This window comes from Pseudoliparis swirei, chromosome 9 (assembly GCF_029220125.1).
Source record: "Pseudoliparis swirei isolate HS2019 ecotype Mariana Trench chromosome 9, NWPU_hadal_v1, whole genome shotgun sequence".
NCBI classification, from domain to species: Eukaryota; Metazoa; Chordata; class Actinopteri; order Perciformes; family Liparidae; genus Pseudoliparis; species Pseudoliparis swirei.
The window spans coordinates 7,594,095-7,620,880 of record NC_079396.1 but is presented as its reverse complement, the minus strand read 5'-3'; the positions used below and the strand labels follow the sequence as shown (position 1 = coordinate 7,620,880).

Here is a 26,786-nt window from a genome sequence, read left to right as displayed (position 1 = left end):
TGTGCGGTTCTTCGAATCTTTCTTTTCAAAGAAAGCAAGCCCGTGTACCTAAAAACCTCAGGAGAGAAGTCAGCTTCAACTCACAAAGACCATTTGGGTTTAGAATTATGTTGCATCAACTACAGACAACAAGCCCAGTCTAACGCTTTCTATACTAAAAACTTAAAACCGTCCTTTTTCCAGACTAACCCCAGGGCTTCACTCTTTGCCCAGTTCACTTTTGCGGCAGACAGGGCACCAAAGTCAGGGCGCTGACTTCTTCCTGGCTTTTAACAAAGATGACAATGTCGTAAGCGTACGCTGATAAAATCTAACTTTTGTTAAAACCTGCCCTTCAATCTTCGCTCTGGCTTTGCACAACAAAGTTTCAATAGCCAGTGCATACAGCATCCCTGAGAGAGAGGAGCCTGGTCTCACCCCTTTACGCACTCCAAAGGGGGCGCTAAGACCAAACTGAGTTTTAAAGAGTTAAAAACATGTTTCTCTTTCCTAAAACTGTTCAAATTTTTTTTTTTAAACCCTTTAAAATGAGCGTCTTCTAAGAGGGACGCGTTAAAATGACAGTAAGCACTTTTCGGCTTCACGTTGGGAATAAAAAAGTTACAAAAATCCAGAGCGTGGTCCGTGAACCCAAAGGCAGGTTGCTGCACTTTAAAAAAAAAGTAAAATGGTGCTTAAAACAGTAAAACCTATCGAGCCTCCTGGCCTCCACCTGTCTTCTCTTGGCCTCCACCTGCCTTCTCTTGGCCTCCATCCGCCCCCTCCTGGTCTCCACCTGCCTTCCCTTGGCCTCCATCCGCCCCCTCCTGGCCTCCACCTGCCTTCTCTTGGCCTCCATCCGCCCCCTCCTGGCCTCCACCTGCCTTCCCTTGGCCTCCATCCGCCCCCTCCTGGCCTCCACCTGCCTTCTCTTGGCCTCCATCCGCCCCCTCCTGGCCTCCACCTGCCTTCCCTTGGCCTCCATCCGCCCCCTCCTGGCCGCCACCTGCCTCCTCTCTGCCACAACTGAAGCACAACAGGTAGTCAAACCCGCCTGAGCTCACCTTGAACACGAAGTTGAGGTCCTCGCTCCTGTTGTTAAGGATTATGAAGCACTGCCTCCTGTGGGACGTGCTTCAGGCGCGAGGACTTGAAGCCATTATATAGCTTCTTTAGCGGGGACACCACCCTCCCATGGTTCATCAGTTTTCCCTCTAAATAGATGCCGCTGACCTACGACGGCACATTGGACACAACGGGAGAACCGGCACGTGCGTGTCTGACACCACGATGCCACTCTCCACCAGCTCGTCAGCCTTACTGACTGTCGCTACAAACAATACCACCCCACCGTTCATCCGTGTGGCGGATTTCACGTGGGGGTAGCCGATCACCTCGCCTACTTCCAGGCAGACCTCCTCCACCGAACACGGGAAACGCGGTGAAGATCACGCCGCGTTTCCGCGCCAGGTGGGTCAGCGGCATTGCCCTGTGAAAAATATGAACTTTAGCCGTTTCTTTCTCAAACACAGAAACGCTCTCTGCACTCGCAATGCTCCTTCCACTTAAAGAGAGAGAGAGAGAGAGAGAGAGAGAGAGAGAGAGAGAGGCGGAAAGATGGAGCCTTGCAATACTTTTCGCTCAGATTGATCTGCTCCTGAGGGAGGCAGCAGAAAGGTCACTTAGGTCCCAAACTACTTTTCATTCATTTATTTTCCTATCGAAGGAGTGCAACGCCAACTACGTTTTTGTGTATTCTCACTTAAACTGGCCCTGGCATCAAGTCGCATTCTTCCTTTTCATCGTAGTGCTTTATCGGCTCCACTTTGGAAAAAAAGGAAAACAAAAAGTCCCTAGAGTGGAAGTCGAAAGGAAGAAAGGAGGTCGACACTAGATGCAAGCGGAGACAAGTAAACATTGTTTTCTTCCAAATGCCAAGAGGCCGGCCGTCTAACTAAGGAGCTGCCTTAATCTCAATGTTTCGCTGAAATTTCCTAGTTGAGTACAAACTCAAATAGACTAATCAGAATTTAGACCATAATCTCCTCCATAAAAAAAGAGAGTTTGATCAACAACACAGCAGACACACAGTGGAGTGGATGAATAATGCTGCTCAAGCGACAAAACTAAATGCTGTTTGTTGAGAAATTTTCCTTTCTGGCACACAGAAGGAAATAATTTAAAGAGCTAGTTACTGTACCTCTACATCAAAAGAGGTAGCGTCCAGCTTCTTCAACATATTTCCACATCTATCACCAGCCCTGCTGAGCCCAGCATGGCCTCTCCTGGCTCCAGACTGGACCGTTATGAGACTCACATCCTACCTTGTCAATCTCCTGCTGCAGGACCTGTTTGGCGACCTCCAGGTCCTGCAGGCGGACCCTCAGCTCCTCATTCTCCTGCTCCAGATGACTCCTCTTCTTTTCCACGTTGTCCAGCTGACTGTGGAGACGGATGGACACGTCCTTCGCCACCTGGGAGGACAAAGAAGGAGGGAGGGATGGAATTTAGCTCCGTGGGTCTTCCGATCATCAAGCATCAACGTGCGTGAATGTCACGCTGAACACTTTAAATACAGCACGTGAGCAAATAGGATTTGCGAGAGAAAATACTACATTTGGCTTCAAATACTCCTTTTGTTAGGTAGGCGGGAATGTTGAAGTAACACAATTTGTATTGTCTGCCGAAAGGCAAAACTGGTTTTCATTTAAAGGAATGGGTGCATAAAAAACTAGAGATGCACCGATCAGGTTCTTTGGTGCCGATCACCGATCACTGAAATCAGTATCTGCCGATCCGATAATACCGATCATCGATCACTGAAATCAGTATCTGCCGATCTGATAATACCGATCACGGTGTCGATTGAAGCATTCTATTTATTGTGTAGCATTATTGCCTAGGACTATGAGAAAATACATATATAAAGCACCTCAAACATTAAAGAAATCACCGATTTCTTTAAACATTTAGGACTTTTAATTTGAAAAATCTCTTAATTGCGACAGTAAATATGTTTGATTGCCAGGCTAGGGGAAGTCAGGGACGTCCTGAACACATCTGCATCAGTCGTTGCCTGGGACTCTGAGGGAAAACATATCTAGAGCGCCTCAAACATTTAAAAAATGACAGATTTCTTTAACCATTTAGGACTTTTACTTTGAAAAATGTCCTAATTGATTCATTAAAATTGTTTGATTGCTATTGTAGGGGATTTCAGATATGTATGGAACACATCTGCATCATTCATTTCCTGGAACTCTTGGGGAAATCTATATACAGGACTGTTTTTAACATACAAAAGTCTGACTTATTTTTATAAACTCTTCCTTGGTACAGTAAAAATGTTTTAATGTTAGCATAATTCAAGCTAAATCTCAGAAACGATCTATAAAGATACAAAATCAGTTCATTGTTTACTTTTAAATGTTAGTGAATGATTTGTCGTCATCTTATTTTGAAAAACGGATGTTGTTTTACGTGGTTCTTTCCGCTAACTTTGCAAAACCGGATGTTGTCACGTAAATCCTTCCGCTAACTTTATCAAAACCCTCGCGCGCTCCCGATCGAATGCGTTTACCGTGAGCATCAGTCTATAGTATACCTGCAAACTCATGAGGGGTGAAAAAGGTGACAACGAGGGGGGGTGCAGGTCTTTTTTTTTTTTTTGCCACACCACATCCACGTTGTTTGAAGCCTCAAAGCTTTTAGAACCACAACTACAGTCATTTTATTGTTCTGACCACAAATCTAAATAATGATAATAAACAGTTTAAGAACAAAAGGTCCTCCGCTCTGACTCAGCCCTATAATGATAGTAATAACAAATATACATTGTCATTATATATAATATGGTTAAAGTCATTCATGAACCAACTTCCTTTTGTTTTGCCTGAACAGTCCTCATGGACATTTCCCTGAATCTGTTCTGTCTCTACCTGTTTGTCACGATACTCTGAACTCATATTATAACTTCTATACATATTACATACCTGCCATAAATATGATACCCGATACCAGAATTCAATACAATACCATAAAAACAATATGGTTCCATAAATACGAGACTGGTATATTTATCTATAATAGTAATAAATAAAACATCTGTATGGTTCACTTTTTACCAACTTTTTCAACACTTAACAAATGTCAGTAATATTAGTATTAATACAGCCAGATATGAATGAAACTACATGGTTCCATCATAGCATTGATTATACACTATGAGGCCGTTAGTCTCTGACCAGATGATACACAGTTCATCAGGATGAGCAGCTGTAGAGTTACACAACTTTACAGACTGAAACATTTCACTTCTGGCATATTTTTATTTTTTAAGCCGAAGTCGGTCTCTAAAGCTGCGCCACTTCTCTCGCTGTGAGCTGCGCAGCGCAGTGTGCGCAGACAGCTCGACACGGAGCAGCGCGTGCGCTCTGATCGCTCTCTTAATGAAGTATCGATACTAAAAATATGATAAATCACATCGTGTTTAACGTACGGGTACTTTGTTAGCATCGCTACACCGTGCAGCGTGACAGCAGCAGATGTAGCGGGCTAACATTCAAGCTAACCTGAACCCCCAAACGCTGAAGACATCTTGACGCTGATTGGCCAAGACGCGACACGTCCCATCAAAGATGTTTTATTGCGAAGAGCACCACTCCACACTTTTCTCCGCGTCTCACTGCAATCTCAACGGCAGCGGGCCAGGTGACCCCCCCCCCCCCCCCAAAAAAACCTCTTCGGATCTCCACGATTCACGTGGATGACCTATTTTGAGTTAAAAACGGTGAATTTCACCGAAAGGTGACAAGTTTGCAGGTATGCTATAGGGGCACAGAAATGTAAGTGTCGGCTGAGTTGACCGCAGTCATTCAACTCGGGGGATGGGGACGCCGCTCGGTGCGTGAGGATCCCCTTGTGGACCTCTGCACTCTGCCGGGCGCATTTACTCCGTTGCGATGCGCCGCGATTGAAACGTCTCTGATAGTTCTCACAGATTTGATGTCATCTGATTGGCCAAGTTTGATCGGCCGTTTTGAGAACGCCGATCAAAACCGATAATGGGAATATCGGCCGATATGGATCTGCGCCGATCAGATCGGTGCATCCCTATAAAAAACACAAATCACAAAAAGAATATATAAAAACGTACACAAAAAAACATGTACAAGTTAATAAGAGAGTGAGTCACCAAGAAATTGTCATCATGGAATATTGCTCCGAGGATTAGCTTTAATGTTACTAATCTCTGTTCAGGTATAAAAAAGATAAAGCGTCTCACTTTCAAGAGGTTCGTTCTAGAAAAGCTGTAAGTGCAAACGGACGAGTTCAATGCTGCGTTGTTGTTTTTTTGCTGAGTTTACAAAGTTATTTATCTCTATCAGCAGTAACTTTTTCTTTTTTTCTTTTAATCGAATAAAGCCAAAAAGATCATTATTGCCATTCTGGCAGGAACAGATCTTTTGTACGTAATGTGATCTTATGAAAGTCAGATTGTGCCCCCTGAAGGGATTCACTCATTAAAAGTTTCTAATGTCAAAGAAGTAAACTAGAACCAAAGTCAACTCCCCGGTGTCTGATATGAAAACAGCAGAACAATAAAAGAAAAGCTCCCATCTGGTAGCTGCAATCTGATTTACTAGAGCCCATTCAGCCATTATGTTCTAATAATATTAATTCAATTCAATTCAGTTTATTTGTAGAGCCCAATTTCACAAATTACAAATTTGTCTCGGAGTGCTTTACAATCTGTACACATAGACATCCCTGCCCCAAAACCTTGCATCGGACCAGGAAAAACTCCCAAATAACCCTTCAGGGGAGAAAAAAAAGGGAAGAAACCTTCAGGAGAGCAACAGAGGAGGATCCCTCTCCAGGATGGACAGGTGCAATAGATGTAATGTGTACAGAAGGACAGATTTAGAGTTAAAATACATTCAATGAATATGACAGAGTGTATGAATAGTTCGTAGTAGGCATATTCCACGATGGAGACCTCCACGATCCATCAGGCAGATGGTGGTGGGGAGGAGGAGTGGGCGGAGTCTCAATAGTGGGCGGAGTCTCAACAGGATAGTGGCGTAGTCAGTAGCAGGAATTCCACGACCCAGACCTCGATGATCCATCAGGCAGATAGGATCTATGTCGTCTTAAAAACATTGAATCACTGTATTATGAGGCAAGTACAAGACAAGCACCATGTGCTTTATTGTTGCTTTAATCCTTTAGATGGCACATGCAGTGAGTGGTCACGGTACAGAAACAATCAATGCTTCACATCCAATGTCCTAATGACGAATAGATGAATGAGAGCCAATATTAAACCACCTCGTTTATGTCTGGACCTTCAGCTACGCTAATGGTGTGTTCACACCGGACGCGTCAAAATTTCGACGCGCGTCGAGATTACATGTTAAGTCAATGCAAAGCTGCGTCGAAGCTGCGTCGAAGCTGCGTAGCTGCGTATTTTCCAGCGAGCAGCGCGTCAGATGCGTTTGAGGCAGCACGAACAGAGGGTTTGTCGCAGGGCGAACTCAGTGAACAGCGCGAACAGACGCAGCTCCTCGACGCGCGAGTTGAAATTTCCCAACTCCGGCAGCAAAAACGCGTGAGTCATAGTTGCGTCAGCCAATCAGCGTTGAGCAGCTCCGCTCGTCATCGTCCTGCCGGTTGAAAAAATGGAGGAAAAGATTATTGTCGCAGTCTGTGGGCACCCCGAACTTTACGATACAACTCTTTATGCTTACTGAAACCAGAGCGATAAAGATAAAGCGTGGAACAAGGTCGGCGAAGCCGTGGGACTACCTGGTAAGTTTTGAATGTATGTATTTGCTTTTATTCTCGCTATTTGTTGTACTTTACTATGAACCAACCGCCAGCATATGTGTTTCATGGCAGAGGAGATCTGCCGCCGTAGGTGGAAAAGTCTCAGAGACACGTATCAAAGAGAGAAGAAGAGAGAGAGCAGCGAGAAGCGCAGTGGGAGTGCAGCTCAGTCCACTAAAAAGTGGAAGTACTCTGCGGTCCTGTCGTTCCTCGACTCATTTATTACTCCGCCCCCGACGCGTCTGGTGTGAACACACTTTTTTCGACGCACGTCGAGACTGCTGCGTCAGACGCGTAGAGAATTTTTTCGACGCGTCCGGTGTGAACGCACCATTAGTCTTAAGAACAGCAGTGGAGGCATTGGAATGGGCTTTTTACTCTAGATATATCACCCTTAGACCTTTACGAGCTGGGCAGTTATATAAAAGGCATTAAACATCATATTATGGGCCATAATGAAGGGCGGTTCTGAGTCATGCTGCAAATACAAACGCTGGTATATGGTGATGTCACTTTTATGCCAACGTACAAGCAGAGCAGTGAAGAGTTCAATTCAATTCAAGTCAGTTTATTTGTAAAGCCCAATTTCACAAATTACAAATTTGTACATATTGACATCCCTGTCCCAAAACCTCACATCGGATGAGGAAAAACTTCCAAATAACCCTTCACGGGGAAAAAAGGGAAGAAACCTTCAGGAGAGCAACAGAGGAGGATCCCTCTCCAAGATGGACAGGTGAGTTGTATTTTGAGTGAGTTGTATTTCCCCATGAGAGCGTTCTTAGGGTACATTGCAAATACAGTTACACTTCACACAATTCAAATTATGGCCGAGAGGCCCGCACTACGATTAGTAGTCAGACAACTGCAATAGAGACTGAAAATCTGTTTTTATGTGAGTCTCAATGAATCAGGTGACTCAGACACTGAAAAGACAAAACACAATACGGGACAGATGTTCACCCACTGTGTTAAACATTCATTGTTATGCAGATGATACTCAATTATATCTATAGATCAAACCAGAGGAGACCAACCAGCTCACTCAAATTCAAGCATGTTTAAAAGACATAAAAACATGGATGACCTGCAACTTCTTGATGTTAAACTTAGACAAAAGTTTAACATAACAGTTATTTTACTCGGCCCTTAGAGATCAATTATCTGGTGATGTGGTTTCTGTAGATGACATTGCCCTGGCATGCAATAAATCTCTGCGTTATCTTTGATCGGGACTTGCAAATTTCAAGGACCGCATTTTTACATCTACGTAACATTTAAAAAATTAAGCACATCTTATCTCAAAAAGATGCAGAAAAACTGGTTCACGCATGTGTTACTTCTAGACTAGATAACTGCAACTCCTTATTATCAGGCTGCTCTAATAAGTCTCTTAGGTCCCTCCAGTTAATCCAGAATGCTGCAGCTCGTTTACTCACTAAAACTAAGAAAAGAGATCACATTACTCCTGTATTAGCTGCTCTGCACTGGATTCTGCATTCAACTCGACACGGAATTCACGGAGAAGGTCTTTCTTGTCTGATAATTTAACTGTTCTGCATTTATGTATTTTACTTGAATGTTTACAGGCTATATTCACCCATCAGAAAGGACGTGAGCAGCACACATGACCTGCTCTCTCATTTCCAGTATTCTAACACAATTGAAAATGGTCATTAATGCTGGAGGATATACAAATCAAATTTGAACCTGTATTGGCTTTTAAATGAGTCTTATTCTATTATCATGTCACTTTTATGATATATTATAGAGTATTTTCTGTTCCCAGTGTGGAGGGACATCTGCAGTTCTTGTGTGATCACTGTATGAATATGTATCCCATTGTGAATGTGCAGAATTAATACTACCAATTGATATTACGTGTGAATGGCTGTCTGCATGTGTCTCTTCTTTCAATACTGTCCGTCTGTGTGTGTATGTGTATGTGTATGTGTATGTGTGTGTGTGTGTGTGTGTGTTTGAGCTGGTGCCAGTGTGCAGCTGAATCTCACAATGCCCCTCTGTACGGCCCACTTGCTGAGCTCACCACACGCCAATTCATGCTTTTTTCATGGGTGTTTCTTATTATCTCTGTACTTCTCCTGTATTTTTCTCAATCATTCATTGTTTCAATACTTCCATTATAGTTCTCCTTGTGCCTTTGGAAAGTGTATTACAATGCTATGTGCCTTTTCTGTGTTGATTCTTCCGCTTCACCACTTCCCTGTCTGATTCTCAAACCGTCACAGGTCTTCTGATAACCATATACCTGTTTTCATTTAGCATATGACCCTCTGATTTACATTAAAATGTCATGTTGCTCCTCTCCATCATGAGTGGTTCCAACCAAAATCAAGTCCATAGCCTTTTTCCATGTGCTGGTCAGAAACACACACCATGACACACTGCAATAAAAACAAATGCTGAGTGTAGCACTTTGGCACTTAGAATACAACCAATCATTGTGCCGCACGGGATAAAAGACGTGAGATCAAACTGGGACTGTCGGCTGTCAACTTCCAATTTAAAAATGTCAACTTCAACCATCATGTTTTCTCGAGGATTTACTTATTTATTTATGGGTTTTCAAGCTGACGCTACAGTCTTCTTTAATAAACAAATCCTTATTTTGGTATTGTGTATTGAATTATAAGACAATAGCAGCCATCAACACGACACTCTGAAATGAACTATACAAAAACTTGAACCACATACAAACGTCAACCAGATGTGACGCGTTGACATGGGAAGAAGCCTATTCCTTTCTTTGCGCCGTAACCATTATTTGAACCCAGATCACCCAAAAACTCAGATTTTGTGCCTAAATCTAAGCAAGAAAATATTTAGCTTTTACATTTATTATTTTTTAAAGTGGTGGTTAGTATGTTGCAGATAGTGATATCGTTCTAAAGTGCGATTGCCACAATATATTTGGTCATGTAGTCTGGGGGGTGCGGTACAGAAACAGAGCAGCAGCAGCAGCGACGACTGATGAAACGCGAAGATACGCAGATTACTACTTTAACCAAAAATATATTATTTTGTATATCAATTTTCTCAATCAAGCTCCATCAGTCAAGGAGATCAACCGAGAAGCTCGTCATCATCGTTGTGTATTAGAACGCAGAGGACTTCTTAGTGTGTGTGTGTTGGCTGAAAGCGAAACGGGTAGAAAAGCTGATTGATTAACACCGAGTGTTAAAATTATGATCGGTGCATCATTATATGAAAGGAAAAAAATGCTTTTATGAGCAGGATGCTTTCAGCAGTGCAGGTTTCCAGATCTTCAACAAGCTAAACTATTTTTAAAATGGCGCCGTGCCAACGGCTGCTTGTTACTGTCGCTGCTCAAATGTTTTTTATTTTATTGTCTTTTTTTGCACTTTTCCTTTCTTTTTCTTTTCCTTTTCTTTCACGTTGGTCTAAGTTAGAGTCGGACACTGGACTATAACTACTTTTTTCGCAACTTTTACTGTGGCTTTTGTTCACTTTGTCGTGAGTATCGGAGAGCCACAACAAACAATGACGGGGACCGTCGTCTACTCGCGTGCTCAGCTGATCGTGCTGTGCAGACCGCAGCTTCTGCCTGAAGACAGACCTGTGATCCCAGTGGAACTACGGAGAAGGGCTCGCGGCTGCAGATCTGGCGTCATGAGGAGGGCTAAAACGAGGAGATACAAACCCTCGGTACCGTCGATCATAACGGGGAACGTGAGGTCTTTGGCGAATAAGACGGATGAGCTCGGCGCGCTGGTAAGGACTGAGAGGATCTTCCGTGAGAGCAGCCTCTTGTGTTTTACTGAGACGTGGCTGCACACTGACTATCCTGATCACAGCGCGTCTGTGCCCGGCTTCATGACTGTTCGGGCGGACAGAGACGCTACACTTAGCGGTAAGAAGAGGGGGGGTGGGATCGCTGTTTATGTGAATGAACGGTGGTGCAATCCGGACCATGTGTGTGTGAAGGAGCGCTTCTGTAGCCCAAACATTGAACTGTTGGCCGTGGGGATGCGCCCCTATTATTTACCGAGGGAGTTCACGTCCGCCATCGTGGTTGTCGTTTACGTGCCACCATCAGCTGACGCTGAGGAAGCAGTGGACACCATCCACTCCACTGTGTCTGCACTGCTGAATCAACAGCCTGGTGCATTCATGACTATTACTGGTGACTTTAACCACACCACATTGGATAAAGCTCTGCCAACCTTCCATCAGTATATAGACTGCCCAACAAGGAACAATAAAACTCTGGACTTGCTGTATGCTAATACTAAGGATGCATACAGTGCCACTCCCCTTCCCCCCCTCGGCAGGTCTGATCATGACCTGGTCCGGCTGACACCCAGGTATGTTCCTCTGGTGAAGAGGCTGCTGGTGACCACCAGGACTGTGAGGAGGTGGTCTCTGGAGGCTGACTGCGCTCTACAGGACTGCTTCGAGTCAACGGACTGGGATGTGCTGTGTGGACCACATGGGGAGGACATCAACAGTATGACCGACTGCATCACGGAATACATCAAGTTCTGTGAACACACCACCATCCCATCACGGACTGTGCGCTGCTTCCCCAACAACAAGCCCTGGATCACCAGGGACCTGCAGGCACTTCTTAACAAGAAGAAAGCTGCTTTTAGGTCTGGGGACAGAGATGAGCTGAGGAGAGTCCAGCGCAACCTGAAGGTTAAGCTCAGGGAGGGCAAGGACTCCTACAGGAGGAAGCTGGAGGCCAAACTCCAGCTGAACAACACAAGGGAGGTGTGGTCTGGGATGAAGCAGATTACTGGCTTCAAGGTGGGAGGTAGACAGCCAGGGGGCTCCCTGGAGAGGGCCAATGAGCTAAACTGTTTCTTCAACAGGTTCAGTTCACAGCCCTCTCCTGTCTCCTCCACACATCACACCTCCCAAACACCTCCCCCTCTGTCCCCCCTGTTGAGCTGCACATCCAGCGAGCCCTCAACAACAATGGGCTCCTCCACCCTCCCCCCTCTCTCTGTGACTACCGACCAGGTGAGAAGACAGCTGGAGAAACTAGTCCAGCGCAGGGCGGAAGGTCCTGATGGCATCAGCCCCAGGGTCCTAAAGACCTGCGCCACCCAGCTGTCTGGTGTCCTGCAGCACCTCTTCAACCTCAGCCTGAGGCTGGGGGAAGTCCCGGTGCTGTGGAAGACGTCGTGCCTGGTCCCTGTCCCAAAGAAGTCAACACCATCTGGCCTCAACGACTACCGACCTGTCGCCTCACCTCCCATGTGATGAAGGTGCTGGAGAGGCTGGTCTTGGCCCACCTCCGGCCGCAGGTGAAATCATCGCTGGACCCTCTGCAATTTGCTTACCAGCCTCATGTGGGAGTGGACGACGCCATCATCTACCTGCTGCAACGTGCTCAGTCGCACCTGGATGGAACCGGTGTCTCTGTGAGAGTCACTTTCTTTGACTTCTCCAGTGCATTTAACACCATCCAACCACTGCTGCTGAGTGAGAAGCTGCGGGTGGTCGGTGTGGACGCGTCCACCATCTCCTGGATCACTGACTACCTCACAGGCAGACCACAGTTTGTCAGAATGGGCCGTGTGCTGTCTGGAACGGTGGTCAGTGATGTTGGAGCCCCACAGGGAACTGTTCTGTCTCCCTTCCTCTTCACCCTGTACACCAGTGACTTCCAGTACAACACGGAGTCATGCCATCTGCAGAAGTACTCTGATGACTCTGCAGTGGTCGGGTGTATTAGGGATGGACGGGAGGAGGAGTACAGGGCAGTGGTGAGTGACTTTGTAAAGTGGGCCGATGAGAATCACCTTCGGCTGAACGTGGCCAAGACCAGAGAGATGGTGGTGGACTTCAGGAGGAAGGCGACAGCTCCTACACCTCTGAGTGTCCTGGGAGTGGACGTGGACATGGTGGAGGAGTACAAGTACCTGGGCGTCTCCATCGACAGCCGACTGAACTGGAAGGCCAACATCAACGCTGTATACAAGAAGGGGATGAGTCGACTCTTTTTCCTGAGAAAGCTTCGATCCTTCAATATGTGCAGCAAGATGTTGAAGATATTCTACCAGTCGGTTGTCGCCAGTGTACTACACTTCGCTGCTGGGGGAGCAGCATCGGAGCCGGTGACACCAGCCGTCTTAACAAACTGGTTAGGAAGGCTGGCTCCATCATCGGCTGCCAGCTGGAGCACCTGGAACAGGTGGTGGAGAGGAGGACATTGAAGAAACTGCTGTCCATATTGGACAACCCGGACCACCCTCTCCACCACCTCCTACAGGGACAGAGGAGTACTTTCTCCAGACGTCTCCTCACGCTCCGCTGCCACAAGGACAGATACAGGAGAACATTCCTGCCGACGGCTATGAGGCTCTACAACAGATCACCTCTTGCCAGATCGCAATAACTGCAATAATAATAACTTCATATCCACACTATGTTGATCTGCACTTCACACATTTCATTTGTTTGCACTACACACATACACACACATTTCATTTCATTTGCACTGCACACATACACACACTCTGCATTTTGCACACTGTCTATATTTAATATTTTTGAATTTGATTTGATTTGTCATTGATGTTGTGTGTTGTGTATGCATGTGTGTTGTATATGTACATATATATTTTGTTTTGTTTACTTTGTATACTTCTATATCTTTCATCCCTGTTTTTTATATTTGTGTTTTGTTTTTGTTTTTATTCTTGTTTGTTTGGTTTATTGGTGCTGCTAATTGTAACGACAAATTTCCCCTTGGGGATTAATAAAGTATATATCTATCTATCTATCTATCTATCTAAACCTTCTTCTCCTCTCATTGTCTCCTCCTCTTCACAGCTCCTTTCTCCGCCTGTGAGTCCTAATAGATGCTGTATTGTTCTTCTGCATTAAAAGGGAAAGTGGAGGAATTTAATGCCTTGGTTTCACCCGGCAACAGACCTATAGGATGTAATTAGCATTCAGCCAGGGTGCTGCTGAGCTGACACAGTGCATGTGTGAACATATATGTGTGTGTGTGTGTGTTTGTGTGTGTGTGTGAGACAGAGAGAGTATCGAATCGAGAGAGGACACAACCTACAGAAGCAGGGAGAGATTTCTTTGTCTGTTCCTTTCTCACAACACACAAACACACACACACACACACACACACGCACTGGCCACAGGGTAAACAGCAATATCGTTCAACAGTTAGTCATAAAATAGATCTCTTTCATGTAAACTGTGCGTGGTTTGTGTGTTTTATTGCGTTCAACAGCCAGTCTTGTTCCTCCTGTTATGGAGCCGGTCTGCGCGCGCGCACGCACACACACACACACACACACACACACACACACACACACACACACACACACACACACACACACACACACACACACACACACACACTTTACTTGTCTGTATTTAAAACCTCTCTGATAAAATCTACAAGGTGGGGGTAAATACAACAGCTGTGTGTACACTTTCTTTGTGAGAATCAAACTGAGTTTTGACTTAAGTAAAAACAAGAGAACATGTTGTGTGCCCCCCCCCCCCCATCCCCAAAATGCTGTTTTGTAGGATTAATGTTGTAATGCCTTTAAGTTTAAGTTGAAGGTTGGGGTTAGATGAGTGCACACATATGCATGTATGTATCTCGAAAAATATTATTTTTAAAAAACAAGACATATAATCTATCCTGAAAAATTTACTTTTTTTATTTTCCTGAATAATAGAAGGAATTGACATTGATGGTATTATGTTATATGATGCAATGATATGTCTCTCTTTAAGGTTCTTACTCATTTCACTCAGGATAGCAACCTGCCCATGATAAGGTAGCCACGCCCCTAAAGAACTCCATGCTCTGTTTGTAAGTCTGTTTACTCTCAATGAGACCATAACCATAATTCTTTCATCTACGTAATATTTCAAAAATCAGGCACCTCTTGTCTCAAAAAGATGCAGAAAAATTGGTTCACGCGTTCGTTACTTTGAGACTGGATTACTTCAACTCCTTATTATCAGGCTGCTCTAATAAGTCTCTTAGGTCCTTCCAGTTGATCCAGAATGCTGCAGCTCGTGTTCTCACGAAAACTAAGAAGAGATCACATCACTCCTGTATTAGCTGCTCTGCACTGGCTCCCCGTAAAATCGAGAATCACTTTTAAAATTCTTCTCTTAACCTACAAAGCCTTGATTGGTGATGCACCGTCCATCATATCTTAAGGAGCTTGTAGTACCATATTGCCCCACGAGAGAGCTGCGCTCACTAAATACGGGGCTAATTGTAGTTCCTAGAGTCTTAAAAAGTCGGATGGGAGCCAGAGCCTTTAGTTATCAAGCTCCTCTTTTATGGAACCAGCTTCCAATTTCAGTCCGGGAGGCAGACACAGTCACCTCATTTAAGATTAGACTTCAGACTTTCCTCTTTGACAGAGCTTATAGTTAGGGCTGAATCAGGTTTGCTCTGGTCCAGCCCCTGGATATGCTGCTATAAGCTTATTGTTACACCCAGACCCTCTGGGTAGTTCTGTTTTCACTGTCTGTTTCTGTGGTGTTGTCTGTCACTCACCTTGTCTCTCGTTTCAGACTCCTCCCTCCTTGTGTGCTGCCCTCCTGTGTGATTGCAGACCTCGCCCTCATTGTTTCCACCTGTGCCTCATTCCCCTGTGTATTTAGTTCTGTGTCGACCTCTTGTCTGGGTCGGTTCGTCTCTAAATGTTGGCAAGTAAAGATCTTTTGTTCCTGAAGTCTGACTATCTCGTCTCAACGGTCTGCGATTGGGTCCTACTTCCCGTGGCTCCCCGCCAAGTTGTTACAGTACGAACTGACACCTCCTGACAGAACGAAGCCGCCAATAATGGACCCAGCCTTCAAACCCCAGAATATGGACTCAGCAGGCTCCAGTTTTTGCAGTTTCCGCTGCAAGGTTCCTGTCTGGCCTGTGTACTGTGACACCTCCTGACACATATAGGCTGCTGGGGGACGTTTTAGGATACACTGAGCACCTATCTCCTCTTTTCTCTCTCCTTATGGATACATTTTCATCTCTCCATCACACATTACTGACTCTGCTTTCTCCCCAGAGTCCTTTTGACTTCACGTCTCATAGGGTCATCAGACCCTATGAGACGGCATAGATCCTATCTGCCTGATGGATCATCGAGGTCTGGATCGTAGAATTCCTGCTACCAACTACGCCACTGCCCTGTTGAGACTCCGCCCACTGTTGAGACTCCGCCCACTCCTCCTCGCTACCTCCATCTGCCTAATGGATCGTGGAGGTCTCCATTGTGGAATATGCCTACTATGAACTATTCATACACTCTGTCATTTTCATTGAATGTATTTTAACTCTAAATCTGTCCTTCTGTACACATTACATCTATTGCACCTGTCCATCCTGGAGAGGGATCCTCCTCTGTTGCTCTCCTGAAGGTTTCTTCCCTTTTTTCCCCCTGAAGGGTTATTTGGGAGTTTTTCCTGATCCGATGTGATGTTTTGGGACAGGGATGTCTGTGTACATATTGTAAAGCACTCCGAGACAAATTTGTGAAATTGGGCGATACAAATAACCTGAATTGAATAACTTACTGCATGAACATCATGCTGTATTGAAGAAGTCTTGAAACTTGGGGTTGAGACCACAAACTCATGTTCACAATGTTTACTGATGTAATGAATAAAGTCAAAATAAGGTAATTTTTCAAAATATATCTATACAATCAGCTAGCAGTATCTCCCAGGTACCTGCTTGTGCTAAGCAAGGCTAAACACATCCCGACCCATCTCTCTCTGAAAGTACAGAGATACACATTTCATTATTTCTGAATCCAACACCAAGGCAAGAGATAAAACATATTTCCAAAAATGTCAGAGGATTAAAAATAGTGAATCCTGTAGATATGAACTCGTTCTTTTATAGTAGTGTGCAGCAACAGCACAGCATCCGGGGACGAATCCGGACTTTCTCCCAGAGCGCCACCAGAAGGACTTCAAACCCCTCCTGAAATATTCATGTCTCTTGGTGTAGGAAGAAACATGCAAACCGAGAAAGGCTCTGACCTTTTTGCTCTGAGGCAACAGTAACGCGCACGCACACGCAGACGCAGACGCACACGCACACACACTCTCTGCTTAAAATGTATTTATTGCACAACTTGAGAAGATAAAAGAAAACAAAACTCAGCCGCCTTTTTTGTTTTGAAATGTAATCTGTGGCTGAAAGTACAATAATAATCTAACCATTTATACAGATGTTAATCTGACAGAGAGACACTCCTTGGATTTGTTGTTTTATTTACTGACACACTGGCATCTGAGGTATTGAAGTCAACCTTGGAGGTGATATTATTATTTATTTTTTATGAGCTATGAAATGTGCTTCCAAAGTGTAGATCGGCCTGCTGAATGAGTTCCTAGATGTGCAGAAAGATAAGACGTTTTTTACATAACTTTCCGTCTCCGTCTGGATTCATTTCAGACTGAACGTTTCATTACAACACATCGATAACAAATTGACAAAGTCATATTTTGTAACATAATGAGGCAGCAACCACTGCGCAATTAAAAAATACTGGCTCTCATTTATAAAACAACAGGCTCTCATTTATTTCCTGCTCATCAGTAAACCAAATGACCGCAAACCTTTCATATTTTATTCAATGTTAAGTCGGATACAATTATCAGAACGTAAAAAAAACATTCAAGCTCACGTGGCTAAAAGAAGTACTGCAGATATACAATTCAATGAAAAAAAGTATGCAAATTTGACGACCTCAGCGATGTGTCCAGATCACTGATGCAGCTGCTGTCTGGCCCACGAGTTATTATGACTCGTGCTTTTTATATTCAGTGCATGCCAGAAGTAAAATACTGTGTGGCATGCACAGCTCACATATTTCAAACAAGTATGTGCTAAATGAATTACAGGATTTTGCGAGGAGTCTGAGAGGAAGCAGACCCGATGTCGATGGTTGGCGTTGTGGACTTTTTTGACATTTGTCCAACCTCCTGGCCTCTCGAATCCAATTTAGTGGATGTTACATCACAAGTAATCTGCTTTGTGTCTATATTTAAGACCATTATGTGCAAAAGAGAGAGAGAGAGAGAGAGAGACAGTGACGTGACAGCTGTTCAAGAACAGGCTGTGATCCATCTATCTTTGGATCGGGAGAGTGGAGAGAGAGAGGGTGGGGGTGGGGGTGGGGGGGGGCAGAGGCCTGTGGAATTTGATGAATTCCCATAATCCTCTGCATGTCATTTGGCAGTTGATAAGGTGTGATCTAACAGCCGATATAATCTGAGACCAAGCGGTGCATCAGTATGTCCGTATACTAATTGTACATACATACATCTATCCAGTGGTGTACTTGATATAATGGCAGCGTAGTAGAATAGTATTTGCAGTAGCACTTAACGATGGGACTGACTCAAGTACTGTGAAGAAAGATTAGCCTCCGATGTTGACTATAAACTATCTGTTCAGGGCTGGAACATCCGCCCTGTGTGGAGTTTGGAGTACCAATTGTGACTTCTGCTGCATGTGCACTTTATTTGGTCCTGGAAAGTTTACGCTGCAGTTACTCCGTCAAAGCTGTAGTCGGATAGTGTTACGTTTGCCAAAGTCATCATGTATTCTTCATCCTGTTCATCTTGTGAAGGTGACGCCTACTGTTGGTTTGTGACCAGAACTTTATTCACTCGGTTGCTCTATCTAAACAGAAGTTTTAATTAAAAAATAAGTTCGAGATACCACTACAAAATAATCCAGTACATATGATTAATTTACAGTAATGCTGTAGTGGCCATTTGTCCAATAAATCAAATAAAACTATAAATCAAATTGCCAGTGACGCACCGTGGGTTTTAGAGTTGACGCAGCCAAAAGAAAGTAATGTCCATTTCCGTATTCCGTATTTCCGTAAATAAATACCAATGTCAAAATAAATAGCTCAAACAAATGCTATCTAGCTATCTTTTGGATATATTAACAGATGAAATATTAATTTCATCCTGAGAGTATAAATTGCATCATCCCTCTGAATTGTATCTATGGTGCAGCTCTTGTTGGCGTCTGTGCTTCTGCTCTGAAGTGAACAAGACCCCATCAGAAGAAGTCTGGGTCTCTGGGCAGCAAGCGGGCTGTTACACAGTGTGCTTCCAAGAGTGGGAAATGTGTGTGTTAGCAAAAGTCTGTGTGTGTGTGTGTGATGTCTAAACAAAATAAACAAAAGAAGTACAAGCAGCTAGTCGTCGTAGTAGTAGCACTGTCAAAATGTACTACAGTGGATTATGTGGGTCAGCCTCTGCTCTGCTCTGTGTGTGTGTCCATCTAAGTTGTTTTCTTCTATTGTAAATGGGAATACAACTTTGTTCAATACTAACATGACACACACACACACAGTTGAAACCACAGTCCCTAATGTGAACAGCGATGTAATGATTGATAGTCGCATGGAAACTGTACTTCCTTCAGTGAGTGCATGACACATGGTACAAAATTGGAGGTTGAGTCGTGTGTGTGAGTACACATGGCCAGACATATGGAGATGAGGCTGGGAGCTGGCCCAGTTCAGATAAATGTACCGGATACTGCTGCTTCCTAGTTTGTGTGTGTGTATGTGTGTATGTGTGTGTGTGTGTGTGTGTGTGTGTGTGTGTGTGTGTGTGTGTGTGTGTGTGTGTGTGTGTGTGTGTGTGTGTGTGTGTGTGAGTGTGAGTGTGAGCTCCCATGCTTCTATCTTTGTGAGGACCAGTTTGAGTTTAAGACCTCACTTCGTCAAATGACTTGGCCTTTTTTTCAAATAAAGATTTGAAGTATATGAATGTTTGAAGGTTAGGGTTCGTCGCTATAGCAAATGTTTCTCTTCAGTTCGGGTCCTCACAACCACAGAAGTGTGTGCCATATGTGTCCGTGAGGGAGTGAGAGAGGGGGGACCCTTCAGTGTGTGATGAGGCCCATCATTTCCTCTCCAGGACAGCACACAGAGCCTCCACTCAGCAGCAGCACAGATGATGTATCTATCTAGTACAGTAAAGCAGCAGGGACAATGTGAAGAGAAATGCCTGTGCCTGCTCTTAAAAAAGCAGACTATTTATAATAATGACATTCACTGTCAATATAATGTTTACATTACCAATATAATGTTTCCATTACCAATAGCACAGACCGTACACAGGGGATATGTGTACGACCCACCATAAAGATGTCATCGTGTACAGTGTAGTAGCCTGAGGTCTCTCCTTATTTGGGCAACCGGCAACTTGCTACGCTAAGCAACACAACCTGGGTTGCTCTCTGTGCTGAAGGTACAGAGGAGAAACTGATGTAAATCTTCTCAGCTAACACCTGGTGAGCGAGGAAGAAATTGGATCCGTTCACTCATTCTGAAAGCACACATATTGGCTGAGATCATACGTGTCAGTCCGAGTCAGCCCTTCAAGGCAAATGCGCGACTGATTCTCTCTGGAGATAAGCAGATCTGCTGTGTGGGTTTACAACTATTTCCACTGTGTGTGCGTGAGATTGTGTGTGTGTGTGTGTGTGTGTGTATGTGTGTGTGTGCGTCCAGATGACTGTAGGAACATGTGGGAATGAGAGAAGTGTGTGAGTAAGACAGGAAATGATACGAGACATTCCCATGTAGATTCTGATAGCCATATGGCGCACACACTCACACACAGACACACACACACACACACACAAGCACACATGCAAGCCGACACACACAGGATGTCGGAAAACAACACAAATAAGAGCATGTGACATACACGTGACTTACAGATATTCAAGGGACAAACATGTTTACAGTGACACGTTTGTTCCATTTCTCCTGTTTCTCCCTCAGTTATCTGGTCTATCGTTTCTCCATCTGTCTTTGTCACTCACACCGGCACCCAAACTCTCCCTCTGGGAGCCCCAGAGGTCACATGACCAGAGAGACACAATGTGAACGGCAGAATGGACGGCAGACAAAGTTTGAGTGAGCGAAGATGTGAGAGAGCGGCACTTTAAAGTCTGCGTGCCTTCACCAACTTGTGTGCGTTTGCATGTGGTTAAGTCATCACATCGGGGCCTTTAAGTATCAACAGTAGTTAAGCCAATTTACTTCGTCAAGCAGCTTGGTGTGGAGCAGCTCTGTAAGTTCAAGGTCAACACTCAGTGGGCGCGTCCAGCAGCAGTACATTAACAGCAGAATATTTGAAAACATCACAATGATTGTCCAAAAAGCCCCCACTAAATGCGCAGCTAAACAACAACTCGTTTGCATTTTTCACCGCGGTTTTCTTTTTTCTCTCCCCACTTTTGTATTAATTGAGGCATTTTCTGATTTGTACACTTTCCCAGAGCGGCTCATTTGGTGCAAGATCTGTCAATCAGTGTCTCCTTGAAGCAGCAAGCAAAAAACGTTTGAGGTATTTTGAGGACATTCGAGGCACCATCGTTTTGAATCACCTCCACAAAATCAGGATATTTTCAGAAAAACATTCCTCTACATGTGGGCAGACACGTGCACAGATAGACCCCTAGTGGTGCTCAAGTGCCTGCCCTTTTGCCCTGGATGTGAAAAGTGCCCTTTCTGCTGGACCCACATTTTTTCTTCATTAATTAGTATTTAAAAATAAAACTTACTCTCTCTCTCATCAATTCCCCCCAAATGTGTTTGGATATCTGTCAGGGCATTTATTTGAGTTCTTGTGAGAATTTCGCCTCGACCTGCTCCGCGGCGCTCACAAGCCCCCGCCGCTTCCCCTCAGCGCCCTCCCTCCTCCTCCTCCACTTAGAGCGCAGTGCTCCTCGCGCCACCAAACGGCTGCACCTCCTTCTCCTTGTCCTCATCAGACAAACAGGTCATGACGGTGTTTGTGCCTTGACTTGTTCGATGAAACATTAACCACGTCAGCATTAGCGCCGCTGAAAACATGACGTCGCAAATGGTCCGACGTTTAAAAAAAAAAAAAACTAACAGACAACTCACGCAATCCGTAATTTAGTATTTAGTTTTTAGTATTTAGTTTTTAGTATTTAGTTTTGTGTTTTATATTTATTTTCATTGATGCTCTGATGTGCACCGCTGCTGCGATTTTTGAAATTGTCCCACTGTGGGACGAATAAAGGTATATCATATCATATCATTTCATATCATATTTTAAAGCTTCGTCCAGCTGTTTACTAACGTGAGTTATGTTCAGAAAATAGAGAGAGGGAGAGATGTACAGGCAGGCATCTTCTTTGTGTTGTTGTATAAATGTTTTTTAGACAATTTCGAAAGTATGTTGAATTTATTAATTCATTTTATAAATGTCACAAGAATTCACAGCTAGAACATAGCAGCTAAACTATGCTAACAATGCTAGCTCTCAGTGTCATGCTTTCCTTGTGCCACATTGTTTTATGTGGTATGTTTCTCTTTGCTTTGTCTGTTCCAGTTTTACAAAGATCAATCTTGTATGAGTAATTGCAGAGGCTGAAAAGAGTAAACGCAAGAAAAAACAACACTTGTAATAACTACTTACTAACCCAGAGTGAGGTCATGCCTGGAAATATCAGATTTCCGTAAAAACGTTATAAAGCCTCAGTCTGATATTTCCCAGCATGACCACACTCTCGGTTAGTAATTAGTTATTACAAGTGTTGTTTTTTCTTGCGTTTAGTCTTTTCAGCCGAGCGGTCGAGGTTAGTAAGTTGTTTATTATGTGGCATTTTTTCGCTCCAATTGTTTTGTAAATAAAAACAAATTGTAATATGTCATTTTGTTCAGCTCTCATGTCTTCTCACTACACAATGTGTTTCAGGTGTTTCGTAGCAACCAGTTACTTGCTCACTTCAAGTTACAGTGATCAATAGAAAAATCATTTTGACGATGGGTGCCCTTTTTTGGGGGTTTGAGCACCTGCTCCCCAAAATGTCTGTGCACATGCCTGTATCTGGGCAAAACCTGAGAAACGAAGAGCATTACGCATTTTCTAAATGTCGTACCTAAAGGCCTAAAGTCAGTCATTAAAAATAAAAATAATAATATGTGCTCGTAATTAGCAATTATGTCTCATGTTATTGCCTTCGCATTCTGCGGAAGGTTATGTTTTGATCGCTGTGTATTTATTATTACCTTCGCATTGAAAATGCGGAAGGTTATGTTATGATCGCCGTGTATTTATTTATTTATTTGTATGCGTGTTATTCGCAAAACTCAAAAAGTATTGAACCGAATCGCATTAAATTTGGTGGGATGATTGGTTATTATCCGGGGACCAGTTGATTAGATTTTGGGATCGATCGGGTCAAAGTTCAAGGTCAAAGGTCATGAACAGGTCAAAATCTTCTTGAATCGCATGAAATTTGGTGGGATGATTGGTGATTATCCGGGGGCCATTTGATTAGATTTTGAGATCAATCAGGTCAAAGGTCAAGGTCAAGGTCATGGAAAGTTCAACATCTTTTTTTTTTTTCCATTGCGCGATACATTTTTGTCCAATTGGCATGCAAATAATGCCAAAATGTTCATAATTCAATGCCCAATCTTGTGATATGCGAAGGTATGCGCTCTACCGAGTGCCCATTCTAGTTTATTTATTTGTTTGTGTGTGTGTTATTCGCATAACTCAAAAAGTATTAAACCGAATCACATGAAATTTGGTGGGATTATTGGTTATTATCTGGGGACCATTTGATTAGATTTTGGGATCGATCTGGTCAAAGGTCAAGGTCATGAAAAGGTCAACATCTTCTTTTTACCATAGCGCGGTCAATTGTTATCCAATTGGCATGCAACTAATGCCAAAATGTTCATAATGCAATGCCCGATCTTGTGATATACGACATGTCCTAATGACGGCATTATATCCGGTATCAAGTTACATCAATTTATAGTTCCCCACACTCTCATGCCAAGTACCAAAAAAGTGGCTGCGGCGAAGTTATGCGCTCTACCGAGTGCCCGTTCTAGTTGCACCATGTTTTTTTGTTCAGTGTATTGTTAATTCCTTGTATGTGTTACGTACTTGGCACTGAACAGTTCGGAATTGTCCTTCTCGGGTAGCCCCAGGCTTCCACAGATTGGACACCATTGGCGTAAATATCTTTGGGAGGGAACAATCTATTAAACATAAACAACTGCTAAATAGTGTTCCCTCCTCTGTGCCGTAGGCCCAACTCCACCAGCAGCACCGGCATTAAGCATTACAACAACATGCTGGAGACATGCACATGCAACATGCACAGCTTGTACAGCTGTCACGTTGAGTATGCATGTCCTTCTTGAGTTTAAGAGCGCTCAGACCAATCGTTTCTTTCTAGTAATTGTCTTGTGTTGTGTTTAACTGCCGGCAAGTTCTTTTCCAGTGTGAGCTGAATCCGTGTTGAGTGACAGAGGCAGCAGTGAGTGTCTGTTTTCATAAGGCTGAGGGTAAAGCCACCAGAATAAACAGAGGAGTCACTGTGAGAGGCCAGCATAAAAGGAGCAGAGCACAGAATTAATGCACAAGCACACACACACACACACACACACACACGCACACACACACACACACACACACACATACACAAAGACACACACAAAACACAAGGTAGTGTAACTTGACTTGCCGACTGTCTTTGGCAGCTAGACAACCCAATCAGCGATGCGCTTTGAGTTTGTCTCCCGGCGGTATATATGTTTTTAGTATCCTGTGTTTATGATCCCTCTTTGCTAATGCAGCCAACATATACAGACTTTACTTGTCTTGTCTTTTTCTCAAGCTTTGTCTTTCTATTTCCCTCATCATTTCAGAGCTAACTCTTTATCCCAACGCTATTATTGGCTGCTAAAGATTCAAATTCAAGTCAGACCGCCAATCAAAATCCTTGTTTTCCTTACTCTAGTTTTTCTCGGCTTCTTTCTTTGATTTTTGTGAGTTCCTCTCTTTTTTTGTGTGATCCTCCCGCCCCATCCTTCCTCTCTGATTGGCTACTTTGAATTTTCAAAAAGTAGCCAATCCCCCTGCCCTTTTTTTCATCCTTAGAGACACAGGATGTACGCTCATCATTTTCCCTCCCTCCCTCCCTCCCTCCTTCTTCCAAAATAACCAGATGGAGAGACAGCAGCGGAGAGACAGAAAGCAGCAGCCGGCGAAAGAAAGCCAATGACATCACAGTCACACACACACACACTGTCTCTGTCTTAGAGGGTATAAAGGCCTCATTGTATCCTCGATCACATGAAAAGATGTTGGCAGAACACTGTGAATTTGACAGTATATCCATAGTCCAGGGTCAGTGTGACAGAAAATACACACAGAAGCTCTAGCCTGTGCAGAATGTGTGTGTGTGTGTGTGTTTGTGTGTATACTTTGTGGGACGCGCATAAAAGAGAGCGTACATTTACTTCTGTGCTCATTAAGTTGGTCTTAAACGCAAAATGGTCAACCAATCGGTAAATTTGTAAATCGTGAAGGGTTTATAAGAACAACCTCAAATGACATAAACCAACTAAACAAACACAGCGTCCATGAAACGATCATTTCCGCTAGCTTTGCAACACTAGAGTACAAGGATCTATGAAATGAAAATAAATGTCATGCAAGAGGCCTTATATTAATTGATGGAACATATCTACAAATCCATTGAAACAAATCCACACACACTAGAGGACAAAGACCTTCAGCAGGAAACATATTTTTTGTTTGCATAATTATTTGTCGCTCACTAAGAGCTCAGAGCATTGAGTGGAGTAAAGATGCGTTCACACCAAAAGCGAAACTATTTTTTCGCGCGACCGAATCCCATGAAAAGTCAACGTACAGACGCGTGTGGCTGCGATAGACGTGATATTTTCCTGGGCGGCGTGTTTGGGGCGTCGCGATGTGGGCAACGCGTTTACAGCGGCGGGTTTTCAGCGACACAATTTGCGCCCCGAGTTGAAATATTTCAAGTTTGAGGCGGTAATCTCGCAACTCGGGCCAATCAGCTCTTGTGTTCCGCTCTCGTAGCGCTGGAAGCGGAAGTATTTCAGACGTAACAGTAACTTTCATGATGATGTCATGAACCCAAACACGAGGGCGTTAGTGTGTGGGATGTACACAACAAATATAAAGCAGAACTAGTGGTTAGATATTCCGTGGTGGATGAAGGAAATGATAACGGTCTTTACCGAGACGAGACACAGAGATAAGCCCCGCCCCTCACGGAGCGTCTCGACGCTTATGGTGAGAACACGGGGAATGGTCGAGCGAGTAAACTTACGCGTTTTGGGCGACGCGAAAAATCGCTTTGCTTTTGGTGTGAACCTTAAGAGACTATGCACTTTAAAAATCAGTAAATAAGGTGGTCCAGATATCTCACTTTCTCCCTCCTGCTTGTACACCGCTCGCATTAACACAGCGCACCTCAAGCTGTCACACACACAGAGCCTCTTCCACACAGCGCTCCATTTCAATCTCTTTTTTTCAAACACACCAGCACTCACTTTGACGTCCTGCTCCAGCGTGCGTATCAGTTCTCCGTCCACCTGCCCCGTTTGGGCCACGCGCAGAGAGCGCCGCTCTGCCTTCCTCAGCCGGTACTGCAAGATGCGGCAGGTCTTGTTTGCCTGATAAACAGAAGATGGATGAGGTTATGCGTGTGTCGTCTGTCTAAGTCCTCCTGTGCCTTCAAGGAAACCTCGCAGCAGCCATTCAAATACAAAAGAAGACATGCAAACGCCCGCATTGCACCTGGCCTTGTGCGTCGGCCCTCCGGCTCAACGGTGACATTCAAATGATCGATTGCCCATCATCTTGCCCGTTTCGAAACACTTTGTAGCCCCTGTCTGTGTTACACATTTAAAGTTCAACGGGTGGGCTTTCATGGTTTACCTGCTCAAGCTGTTGCCGTAGGTCCTGCAGCTGGTAGACGTCGTCTTCTATGTACATGTCCCGCATCTCCAGCATCTCGAACCTCAGCTCCTCCATCTCATCCTGGAGACAGGGGAGAAGAGCGAGAGAGTGAGTGGAAGTGCATCTGTCATGTCAACATTACTAGTCAACCTGTGGGG

The 26,786-nt window shown here is 44.1% G+C and overlaps 1 protein-coding gene across 2 annotated transcripts in view; it reads right to left on the bottom strand.

The window, feature by feature from the left end:
* soga1 (suppressor of glucose, autophagy associated 1) overlaps nucleotides 1–26,786 on the bottom strand; it is a 118,452-nt gene that overhangs the window by 83,997 nt on the left and 7,669 nt on the right. For both annotated transcript variants that reach the window (XM_056423296.1, XM_056423297.1), the window contains exons 2-4: nucleotides 26,608–26,709; nucleotides 26,220–26,342; nucleotides 2,304–2,453 (exon numbers count right to left, since the gene is read on the bottom strand). In XM_056423296.1, the coding sequence (XP_056279271.1) occupies nucleotides 2,304–2,453; nucleotides 26,220–26,342; nucleotides 26,608–26,709 (375 nt within the window). The remainder of the gene's footprint in view (nucleotides 1–2,303; nucleotides 2,454–26,219; nucleotides 26,343–26,607; nucleotides 26,710–26,786) is intronic.